Here is a 12,188-nt window from a genome sequence, read left to right as displayed (position 1 = left end):
GGAGACCATTTTTCATGCGGGATCCGAGATTTGTGAGGGTCTGTTTCTTCTTTAGTTCCAGTCTCCAGACAGATCAGCCTCCCCCCACCCCGGTAGATTATGGATCTAAACCTGAGCAGGGATCCTGTTTCCCGCCCCTCCCCCTTGGCACATCCCGCCATCAACGCTCAATATTAGTAGTTTTCAGAGCGCCCCCTCCCCTCCCCTCCCCTGCGGCCCCCTGTCCTCTGCAGCGAGTGCAGATTTGTAGATGAAGGAGAGGGGTGGGGGTGGGGCGTTGTGTATGTGTGGGGTGACTCGGGCTGAGGGGGAAAGGCAGATTCGGTCGGAATGTGTTCCTTCGGCCTTCTGCGAGTCAGAGCCGGAGCCTGGCATCCGTTTGCGCTCTTCGTCTCAAGCTCCAAATGATGCGATCAAGTCTAGAGAAAAGCTCAGAGTATCAAGTAGCACTAAACCCCTGCGCGTTACCCTCTCTCTCTCTCTCTCTCTCTTTCTGTGTGTGTGAGAGGGTTTTTCCCCCCTTCCCCTGTAATAAGAGCATTTGTCTAATCCCAAATTGCAGGCGAATTTCCTTAATGCTCAGCCCATAAAACCCATGGATTAAGGGCAGGAGAGGGGGGCCCGAGCAAGACACAGGCAGAGAGGAAGGAAGAGCGACGCGAGAGAGGCTCGGGCGCAGGCGAGTGCGGTGGGCGAGGAGGACCCCGGCGCCGCTGAGGAGTTGGCTCCCCCGTGTCCCCCCCCCGTCCCACTGGCGCTGAGGGAGGCCAAGAGGAAGCCGGGGGTCTCTGGCAGGCCGGCGGGCCCCGGGGGTTCAGCAGCTCGGCCTAAGCGGGTTCTTTCCCTCCTTCTCCTTCCAGAGACCCGGTCGGAAAGGACTTCGCCCGGCAACGCGCAGCGCTCCCCTCGCCGCCGCCGCCGCCTTGCCAGCACCTTTTGGAACCAGCTGGCCGGGCGCAATGGCTCCCAGTCAGGGGGGGGACTCGCTCGGGCAGGCGCAGGGAAGGGAAGGTAAGGAGCAGCAGCAGCAGCGCTTGGTCTTCTTCCGCCGCAGCCGCCCTTCCTCGGAGTCCGCCGCGGGGGCTGCTTACGGGCAGGTTGCGCGGTGGGGGGGATGGAGGGCAGAAATGGCGTGTGAGGTACAGAGAGTGGACGTGTGTGTGTGAGAGAGAGAAGAGGCCGAGCATGTACCTGGCCCCAAGCGATGGGAAAGGGGATAAACGAAGCCTCCCCCTCTATCTTGCTTTCTGCCCCCCCCGCCGCCCCTCCCAGCAGAGGGGCAGCAACCAGAGTCCCCTTCGCTCAGTTTTGCCCCCACGTCGGACGTTTCCAAAGCGCCCTCCGTTCGCCTCGCTTGTGTTTTTGTTTTGCGTTTAGAAGCGCCTCTAGAGCTGTAACCCAGGGAAAGGGGATGTTTTGCTCCGAGAAAACGCCTAATTCAAGGGGGGGGGGCTGCCCGCCAACGATTTTATCCTAAGCGAAGGCTTCTCTCCGTCTTTTTCTTTCTCTCCTCCCCAAAGAGGGAGATCATCCTTGGCTTAGAATCAACTCTCTGGCGAAGGGCGCCTTGGGTGTTTGCCCGCCTTCCTCGGATGGGCTGGATGTAGTGGAGCTCTTAGAAGGCCGCTTTCTTAGGAAGGGAAACGGAAAGCGCCTCTCGCCGTTTCTCTTCGGATCCAATCGCCGGAGAGACGCCCTGTTCAGTTCAACGGAAGGCCATGGGGTCAAGGGAACTCAACCCCCCTCCCCTTCATCAAAAGGCGGTGCGCTCCGGTCACAAGAGCCGAGACCGGGACAGGAGGCCCCGCTCGTGGAAGTGGACCCGCACCGTTCAAGTTCCCCGCGAGCAAAGTTCCCCTGAGCTCCCTCAGCCCTCCTTTCACAGGGGGCGTTTAAGTTCAGGGCGTTCAAGGCAGACTTTTCGCTTGCCACTGGCGAGCGCAGGTGCGCGCGCGCGCGCAAAAGTTTCCTCGTCCACTGAGTCCCACCCCCCCGCAGCCCTTCCACATCCCTTCCCATTTTATTTCGAAAGTGTCGCCGCTGTTCGTTTTGAAAAGCGACCCGCCGCCTGAACGGCGGAGAATCCACAGCCCCGTCAGCCCAGGAGGCGCAGGGCCGTTTCGAAAGGGCCCGTCGGGAGCCCCCCCACCCCGTGCCTCTTTCCGGCTGCCTTTTGCCCTTCTCAGGGAAGGGAGGCGTTCAGTGCTCGGGGAGGTGGGGGGAGGAAGCCCCGCCGTGCAGAGGCCCGGCCACTTCCACCGTGCCCAGCGGAGCCTCGAACCAGGCAGGCCTGGACAGGGTTCTGGCGTCCGAGCGCGTCCCCTTCCCAGCCAGGCGCTCTCTCCTCGGGCCCACTCAGCTCCGGAGGGCGCCCCCCTTTCACCGCGGCCCCCTTCCCCCGTGAGAAAGCAGCGGCCACCCACCCACCCGAGATGCGCGCATCGAAATCCAGGAGTTAGGCGAATACGCCCTGGTAACCCCGGAGGTAACCGAGACATGAGTGGGGCGGGGATGCTTTCCAAAGAGCCAAGGCGGGCGCCAGAGGAGGGCCCATTTCACGCGTGAGCTCTCCCGGGCCAGATCAAGAGGCTGCCCTGATGAGCCTGCCTTGGGCTCTCTAGCTGCACCCAAAGGTTATCCCAGCCAAATGGAGGGGTCGCCCCTGCCTGCTCCCGGGATCCTCTGTGTGCCATTTGGATGCGCAGGGATGATCCCGGGACAATCGGGGGCGGGGGGGGGGAAGGCAGGTGTAGAAACAGCCTGGGTGTGAATGGAGCCTTGCTGAGATCTCCGGATGGCTGAGGCAGGGAGGGGACGAGAGAAGAACGATGGAGGGCTTGGGAGGGGGGGAGGCTTGGAAGTGAAACAGATTGCTGGCCGCAAATTAATAAATTCTAATCTGACTCTCAGAAACCAACAAAGCGAATTAGCCTACATTCGAACAAAGAACAGAAAGGTCTCCCACTTGTCCGTCTCTCTTCCTCGCCCCAAATTAACAGCGGCTTTTAAATGCAGACGGTGGAATTTGTCAGCTTTGCAGGGTGGCAAGGAAAATACTTGATGGGGGTGGAGGGAGAAGAGAAGGTCATGTGTAGTGGGGGGGGGGCGTTGAAAAGGGGGAGGAGAAAAAGAAGCGGGGGGGGGGGCAAGGGGAGAACAGAGGGAGAGATTCTGGCCCGAATTTCATCCAGTAATCGACGAAGATAAGAGGTTTAATTCATTTAGCATATGAACGCCCTCAGAAAGCGATTCCCATTATGGATACATCCAAAGGCACAAGGCGCAGGTCCCTCGTATTTACACTGGCACTTGTTATCATTTTAACCGGATTATTCACGATGTGGATTTTGTAACATATCAGGGATTCTCCTTGCACCGCTTTCTGTTCTGCTTCCCTCCCAGTACAAGCCCCCGAGCTGGATCGCGAAGCTCCTTCTGTCTCTCTCCCCCCCTCCCCCCTCCATGCGCTTTGCATCGATTTGATCACCTGGGCAAGCTGGTTTATTGAGGGACATGGAATGAACAAGAACCAGATTTGAAAGGCCGGCTTCAGTTCTGCTGGAAACTTTTTGCACAACAAATATTTATTTTAAAAGTGTTTTAAAGCACAGCACAATTAATGTGATTTGTTGCTTGACTAATTCAGCTAAGATTCAGACCGACAAACTGACTTGTCTTGTCATTTGTTTTAGAGTATCCATAAGACTTGTTGAATAGGGCTGCAGGTGTAATCTTAAAAATAGGTAGTTCTTCAAAAGTCACTTAGGCTGCAATCCTATACTGACATGGGAGTAGACGCTATTGTACTCAGAGGCTTACTTCTAATTATTTTAAATGCCTCTGATAATATATACATCTCTCTTTCTCTAGTGATGTACAAACCCAATTCCTTGGGTAAGCCTCTGTCTACACTTACAACAGCAATATTTTAACAACAACATGTCCTAGGCAGTTTACCTAGTGATTACAGCGAGAATTATTTCTCTCTTAACATGAAGACGAAAGTATTCTACATTAATGGTTAGGTTAAAAAGTTATTGGAACTTACACAAACGGATCAGCAAATTAGTGGTAACTATACGAAGGCAGTGAAATGTCAGATCTTTGTGTATGAAACCCAGTTAAAAACTCCTGTAAACATTAGCATAGAACATATTAGTGTTGGGAACCATTTTAAAAAACAACCCTCTTCCCGTTTGTTCCCATTTCTCACACAAAATTCCTCAGAAAAGTGAACACGAACTGTGTAAAAGTAAGGTTTAGGTTTTATTGGTTTTGTTGACAAAAATAATCGCGGAATTATATTTCTGTCATGAAACCATCCCTAAGAAAAATCGGGATTTTAAAAAGGTTTTGTAAGAAAAGCAGACTAGCACAGTTAAGGTAAGAAAGATCCAGCTTTATTGAAAATTTATACATAACTCAGTATTGTAATAAATAAATGTAACCGTTTCCACAAAAATGAGCAGGATGATGATAGAGAAGGATATATTAACTTGCAAGGGGATTTTGCAAACAATGGCAAGATAGACCTCTGATGGATACAGAATAAATATTAACAGCACTGTGGAGCCAGAATGCAGAAGTCCAGCGAGATGAAGAGAAGGGAATGATAGTAAGAGGTAAATAAATAATTAATAAAAATGGGATCGCCTCTAAAGAAGGATTTTTTTTTGTAAACTGATCACACTTCAGTTAGCCTTATCATTACAATCACTTCTTCAGCTCACAAGGCTTTTGCAAAGGTATAGATTAAAAAGAACTGCTCTCTGTACACATCAGAAAGCCTTAAATTTTATAATTATACTTACAATAAAAGTGTAAAACTGCTGCTGAAATAAACACTGGTAAATATAGCACATTGTAATAAATGGTTTGAGTAATGAACTAGCTATAAAATTTTAGGAAGCATATTAAATATTACACATGGCAAGACTAGATGAAATAATTCAGAATTATTTCCCCCCTTCTCCCTCTCTCTGTAGTGCTACAACATAAAATAATGTATTCGCAACTTCTTTCAACTAAAAAACATTATGCCAGGGGTACCCCACCCACCTCTTTTAAACAATCTGGGTGTTGCTACTACATTTGGGTGCAAATTTATTTAAAATAATTTTGTCTAAATCCCAGTGAAAAGCTAGTTTTGAAGTAATATTGCTTGAATGGAAACAAGAAATTAGAAAACAATTCATGGTAAAGCTGGTCTAGCCAAATAAAAGGTTTTGACATTTTCCTAAATGTATTATTATTTGGGGTTTTGTTTTTCTAGTCTTGGTGTCAGTATTTTCGAAATGTAACAAGGGTTAGGCTTTAAAATGAGACAGTATACTGGCCCATGAAAACCAATCACTGAAGAATACATTTTTCTTCTTTCTTGGCCATTTTTCCTTTGTTTTGCTCAAGAGTCCTTTCCAAATGTTCATCTTCTTCTTCAGCCCTAGAAAATCAAACACAATTGTCAACAGTTTTCCTAATGAAGTTCTACTTTGCACCTCAACATGATAGCTTTTGCACAGAACCCCTCAGGAATTCAGGCCCCCAAGCAAGGGACCAGGGCATGCCGTCTGATTGGATGGATGAGGATTGGTAGGACAATTATTACCGGAAGCCAGGACTGCATGGAATCTCTACAAATTTAATTGCTTCAACATTGGATTATTGAACTTTCCACAAAGTTTTCCTTCTTGAATGGTATTAGATGAAACAAGACTATGGTGCAGGAAAAGCACACTTTCATTATTGGTGCTGGCCGTGGCCAAGATACCAAACTTACTGTTTTTCTTGGGCATCTAAATCTCTGACCAGTGCATCACGTTTATTAACAAGAATAACAAGTTCATCCAGCAAAAGCTGCTCTCGCCTCTTCTGGGCTTCGGTCTTTTGCCAGTCTGAAAAGAAAAGAAATCCAGAACTGTGTGCCTTGAAAGCTTAACTTGCATATGATCTAACCAAATCAGTGTCAGATCTTTGGCCTTCACAATAGAGCCTCTTCTTTTGTAGGGGTTGAAGGATTATTTCACATTCCTATGGATTTGTATAACTTTAAACCATCAAGACTCTCTCATTGGACTTCTTCAGTTTACTGCTTGATAAAACAGATACATTTTTCCCCCAATACGATAAGAAAACACCTAAGATTTTGGTGTAATATTCACAAATCACCCAATTCAAAAACACAGGCTTGTGTGGAATAGAATAAATTTTCTAACTCACTGTTTTGAAATTAGGAACACATAAATGATTTGTATTTATGTACACATTTCTTATTTTAGATTGTCTAGGCAACCCCTTACTGTTGGGAATGGGATTTTGTTTATGCAACAGGAAAAATTGCAGACAAAAAATGGCCAAAACAAAGTACAACCCCCCCTTTTCTTAATCGCACTGTAACCTTCCTTCCCCCTCAAAATAGCCTATTCTTTGCTCATTTTTTTCTTGCTATATCTTAGCAGTTGGAAATGTCTCACACTGGGCACCAGATGCTTCAGAATAACTTTAAAAGTGGGCATGAGATAATTAGCATTTTTCTTTGAGGTAAAAAATATATCTGCTAGACAATATTACACAGCTTCCTCCATAGTAGTACAGACTGTTTGGTAGCTTATGTAATAGTCGAATCTTAGGCCTTCACCCAGGGAGCAATTCCAAATTTGTTTATTGAAGTAACAAAGAAAAAGCAGGGGGATGGATCTATGCCCATTTTTTTCACTGTTCAGGTTTTGCTTTAATTCCTTATTCTAAGATGTCAAAGAAGAAAAGAGGCTCTCTCATATTTATGTAGATCTTTCCTTTTTCTGATGTATTGTCTGTCACTTGTTATAAGGCAAACAGTATCAATGTTTCATTAAAGAGGGCAGATTTAACATTGGAGCACTCCAAGCTCCAAACCAACTGCTATCCAGGCCAGACTGCAAGGGCCTGTATCTGTCAATCAACCACCAGTCTGCCCCGCCTCCCTCATTAGGAAGGTAAACAATGAAAAGAAGGAGAAGTAGATGATGAGGGAGATAGCAGAACAAATGAGAAGCAGGAGGGAAACAGGACGCCAGCTCTTAAAGAAAACTCCATAGCTCCTGACTCATGTGGTGTCCTCTCTTCTACCACTTTCCAAAAAAACAGAGAAAAGACAGTACAACCCTTTTGGGTTTCTCTCTTCTCTCTCCATTGCCCTGGGCAATCATGTTAAAACTCACATGGCTGGTGCTTATTCAGATAAACCTAACAATGCACACCAATGGTTACCATGTGAATCTTCACAAACCACACAAGAATGTGCTGGTTCAAATCCCCCTGACCCCCCTCCAAAGCAAAATTTATTCAAGGCAGCAAACTGTTCAGAAGCTTTATGAAAGCAAGTGGTGCTAGAGTGAATTCGGTCTTGTATTTACAAATTAAAAATTAGATGCAGACTCATCCAATAAAGGTTAGAACAGCAGTAAAAAGCCAGGAATGTGTAACCCATTCTTTAAATTGCCTTCCTAATATGCATAGTTAGTATATGCATGCTAATGGGGACATAGAGAAAATATACACACTCACACACAGAAGCAGAAAATAACAAATATATCTGAAACCCCTTTATTCTAGATACTGCACTTACAAGAAAGAACTCTAACAAAGTTCTTAACATTTTGTTTTACTACCGTTAATGCCCCCACTATTCAACATTAGTTAGCACTAAAAGTATGGAAGACATTAGCTCCCCAACTCTTAATTTAAAAAGAACAACAACAACCAAAAATGCCAAATGTTCTTGACCACTATAATATGTAGAGATCTTACATTTCAATGCAAATATTCAGAGCTGCAACACAAAGCCAGAACACAGCTGTCATCTCTCGTTTAAAATAACCAATGTCCAAAAATATTAAATTATCACAAACCGTCCCAAAAATATTTTTGTGAAATAAATCCCATGGATTTCAGTGAGATTAATTATCTATGTAAGCACATTTAGGATTGAAACCAAAGTGAGTTGGTTTCAAAACAAAAGCTCTTTTTAAGAGACAAATAACCCCAGAATCACTGTGATACTATTGCTAGACATGTCTACTCAGAAATAACTCTCATCAAATTCATTGAGATTTACTCCCAGGTAAATGTATTTGGGACTGCAACCTTTGCAGTCAGGTAAGTGTATATGGAAGTAAACTCCTTTGAAATTGGTGGGATTTCAGAGTCAGTATACATAATAACAAATTAAAAATTAAGGTTTGTTAATTAAAACACTTGACAAGCACACCTGATTTTCTTATAATTTTGCGCACCTTATGATGTTAAATTCAGCACTTCACTCACACCTATATAAATATCCTTTTCTTGCTAACTGAAAAAAATAAGCTTACAGTTTCTGTTGATACCAGCCTAACTTTTAATTTGGGTGAAGAACTGCTTTGGAAAAATGCAGATGGGTGTATTGATTTCCATTTCCAAAAATCTAGAAAAGAAATCTCTAACCACTTATTATATGTAGAAGCAAAACCTGTAAAAGAAAGTTGCTCAAATCTGGGCTGTGTTATGGGCCCCACAAACTCGGCGTTTCTTATTCTGGCTTAGGTTTGTGGATAATATCGGCGGTAATACTGCTGAACATATTTCCTACAATGCCCAATGATCCAAGATAAAGAAGGATCCAAGAAGGATGCAAGTCCCATTTACTTAAATGGGACATTTTAAAGCAATCTGCTTAAAATCACATTGACAATACTCCTTGCTTACACCTCTGTTGTAAACGCATTTATATTGAAATAGGGTCTGACCGATTTCACCTGGACTCACTTACACTTGGGGTGTTCATACCATGTGTTTCTGAAGTTTAGAAATAAAAGAATAAATAATTCGCTATGCCACCTCAGTACAGCAAATTGCCCAAGATTTAAACAACCATGAAGCTAGTTTTGTGTATCCAAGTGGGCTTTCAACTTGTTTAAGTTCAAGCACTAGCAGCCCTGCCTCCCTCCCTTGCTACAAAGAAAAGTGGTTTTGAAAGTTAGGGTAGTGATATGTCACAGATGTCTGTTGTTCAATTAAATAAAGAAGTCAAAGTTTCCACTGTGATTAGCAGTACAATCCTACATGTGTCTACTCAAATGTAAGTCTGACAGAATTCAATGAAGCTTACTTCCAGGTAAGTGGGTATAGGTTTGGAGCCTAAACTGCTTGTATGAATCTAACTAGCTCTTTGTATCTTGGCTAGTGTTACTACTCTTCCTGGCATACTGGGATCCTTATGTGGTGAGCAAAAGCAAAATATATTGGGCAGTGTCCAGTTGAAGGTTAGTGCTAATGTAAATTCTGTTGTACTAGCCCAAGGGATCTCCAATGCAACGCCAACAGCTTTAGGTGATGTAACAGGTTTAGGGTTTCCCTGGGAAACCCTTTGTGGTGGCTCACACTATTGGTAGTGTGCTAAAGGTCCCTTGTGCATGTACAAGGTAATTTATGTTAGTACTATTGTCTGTTTGGATACTACCAATTGAAACTATATGGTATTGCATCCAATGCTGTGCTTTCAATTCTGGATTGAATTCCTCCTGCTCCTGTAGCCCCCTGCATGCCCCACAGATCTGCTCCGGCAGGTTGAGGGGCCCTCTGGATCGATCCCAGGAGCATGGAGGTGGCTGCAGGAAACAGGAGGGGGAAGGGAAACTTCTGCTCATGCAATGTATTAGGAGTATTGCTTGTGCAGTCATGGGCAATGCCCACTTTATAATAAATTTAGAATAATTTTTTTAAAAAAACTATGCGAAGGTTCAATTTTTAAAGAGACAATGACTTTGGAAAAAGAAAATAGATAAATATTCTAATAAAACAACAACAAGAAAAACCTCCATAATGAAAATGACAAAGTTCTGTAGTTTAGGGGGAAAAAAGTCCCTTCCTTCAATCTTGTCGCTATAAAATAAGGCTTCCACTTTTGACGAAAATTAACGCTAGTTTTGTAAAGAGCACATTGGGGGATTGCAGTCAAAGCCTTATCTCTGGTTCCAGTCAACTAGCAATCCTGAAAGAGTTTGCATCATCATCAGAGGAGGCCATTTGATAGGATTCTACTGCTGAACCTAATCAATCTATGGAATACTGTGGCAGCGCCGTGTAACAAAGCTAAAATAGATTTACAAATGGGGTTTTAGGGGATAAGCTCCTCCACAGGATTACATATTGATTTTAAATATAAAAAGCTTATCATATAAACCATAACTACAAAAATAGTGAACCTTTGCATAAATCCTTTTAAGAAGAGCACCCACTTCAAACTCGAAGCCAAGAATAAATCAAGATGTACAAAATTCTAAAGCAGATCCATTTCTTGGACAGAAAAGTGAATGCACACTGCCTCCTAAGGTGTGCAAAATATGAACTTTATCTTTTCTAAGGAGGCATTAAATTTGAACAAGAAGGACAATGCATGCAAGAAGGTAACTCGAGTCCAAGGATCCTCAACACTCAGCTGGCGGCTGCTGTATGGTTACACTGTGTTACATGAGACAACTTGATTCTACAAGAGTTGTGAACCTCTTTCATGCACATGAGGTATTAAGAATACCCTAGATGCTCCCTGACATCCTTTTCATTTGTGTAATGTAACTTTTTAACCTTTCCCCAAAAAGCAGGATTGTACAAAACTGGTTTCTCCATTTGTCTTTTTGTAGTTAATATTTCCAATGAATCCTAAGTAATATACTAAAAGGATCAGAGCATTTGCATGAACATTGCAATCTTACTGTTATTTTCTGTGTTTCATTAATAATTTGGCCTCATTCTAAGGGTTTGCCAGATGCACACTCTTGCACATGTTAGATGAGAGTTTAAGAATGGGAACATACCTTCCCACTGAAAACAAATGGCCAGCATCTGCATTTGCATACTCATCTGAATTAGACCTGCAGTTCCTATAAGCAAGATTTCCTGAGACACTACATGACATTTCGATGGATATTCAAACCACAGGGTGATAATTCCATGTAAATAAAGCCGCACGCTATAAAAATAAAGCCTTTCCTACCTCCTGTTTTCCCACTGTGTTAGAACACTCTATGTTACAGTGCTGAATGAGAGGTACGGGGGGGATCATAATTTGAGCAAGTTCTAAGACTTGGCTCAGTTTAGGTGAAGCACACCAACTTGTTTACAGGCTGTTTACAGGTTGTAAAGCATAACACTGTGTTGGCACATTGTAATGCTTCACATTTATGGTGCAGATGGACAACTCGACAAATATGTTCAAAACTGCTGGGCCGTTAATCTATTAAAACAGACAAAATGCAATAAAAAATAGCCTAAATGAATCTTGTTAGGAGAAGGAAAATCCCATGTCATGCAAGTCCATCTTTGCTTGCGTGATGTGACTTTCCCCATCTCTCCTCCTGCAGCTCCAGTGCCCACACCCCAAATCTGCTGGGGAAGGGGGGACACACACACACTCTGAAGCAGATGTTAAGGAAAAGCAGGGGGCAAAGGAACCACCCCCTCCTTATTCTGATGGCAACATTTCCATCAGTAGAAGAAATTAATTGGCTACCATTCTGAATAATGTGCAAATGTTGGCATAATCAACATACACTATCAAACTTCGTTTTCTAAAAGAGTGGAGGTGATATTATTGTCACTGATAGTTGTAATGCTGACTGCAATACAGATGTTAACCACCACCACCATGAATATGTTTTTTTGTTTTGTGGCTTTCCTTTTTATTACTAAAACTCACTCAGTTTTAACTTCACAAGCCCCCAAGCCTTAAGACACAGAGGTCTCCGAAAGGACACTTTCTAGATTCCTGGGCCCAAAGTTTTATTTTCTTTTGAACATTTTATGATTGTAGCAGTCAAATCCCTCTTTAGAAAGCAATGGACATGCTTTGGGTTTAGATTTTGTTCAAGATTCCTGTAGTTCTTGAGTTTTGTCAAGAAACTACAAAGAGGTGGATTAGAAAGCTACCTGACACCTCATGCCTTTTCCTCCCAAACTCATGCTTTCAGTGATGTCTCTAAACTAATTAGAATTGATTTATTATGGATCAGGTACCTTATCAGGTGAGGAAAGAAATTACCATGGACAGTCAAAGGGTTAAGAGGTCAATACAGAATAGCAAAATCAATTTGCATTGATTAGACAAAAGGTCCATTTTACAGAGCCCAGAGGATTAACTTTTAAGCAAACATCTTTGAACTGTAAAGACAGAATTT

General features: G+C 43.7%; 1 protein-coding gene across 4 annotated transcripts in view; it reads right to left on the bottom strand.

Annotated features, from left to right (window-relative positions):
* Nucleotides 1-4,368: 4,368 nt before the first annotated feature.
* Nucleotides 4,369-12,188, bottom strand: part of EHBP1 (EH domain binding protein 1) — a 313,384-nt gene continuing 305,564 nt past the window's right edge. For all 4 annotated transcript variants that reach the window (XM_063115970.1, XM_063115971.1, XM_063115972.1 and 1 more), the window contains 2 exons: nucleotides 5,777-5,891; nucleotides 4,369-5,440 (listed from right to left, as the gene is read on the bottom strand). In XM_063115970.1, coding sequence (XP_062972040.1) covers nucleotides 5,350-5,440; nucleotides 5,777-5,891 — 206 coding nt within the window. In that variant the 3' untranslated portion in view covers nucleotides 4,369-5,349. The remainder of the gene's footprint in view (nucleotides 5,441-5,776; nucleotides 5,892-12,188) is intronic.

This window comes from Elgaria multicarinata, chromosome 2 (genome assembly GCF_023053635.1).
Source record: "Elgaria multicarinata webbii isolate HBS135686 ecotype San Diego chromosome 2, rElgMul1.1.pri, whole genome shotgun sequence".
Lineage (NCBI taxonomy): Eukaryota > Metazoa > Chordata > Lepidosauria > Squamata > Anguidae > Elgaria > Elgaria multicarinata.
This window is presented reverse-complemented; position numbering and strand designations above follow the sequence as displayed.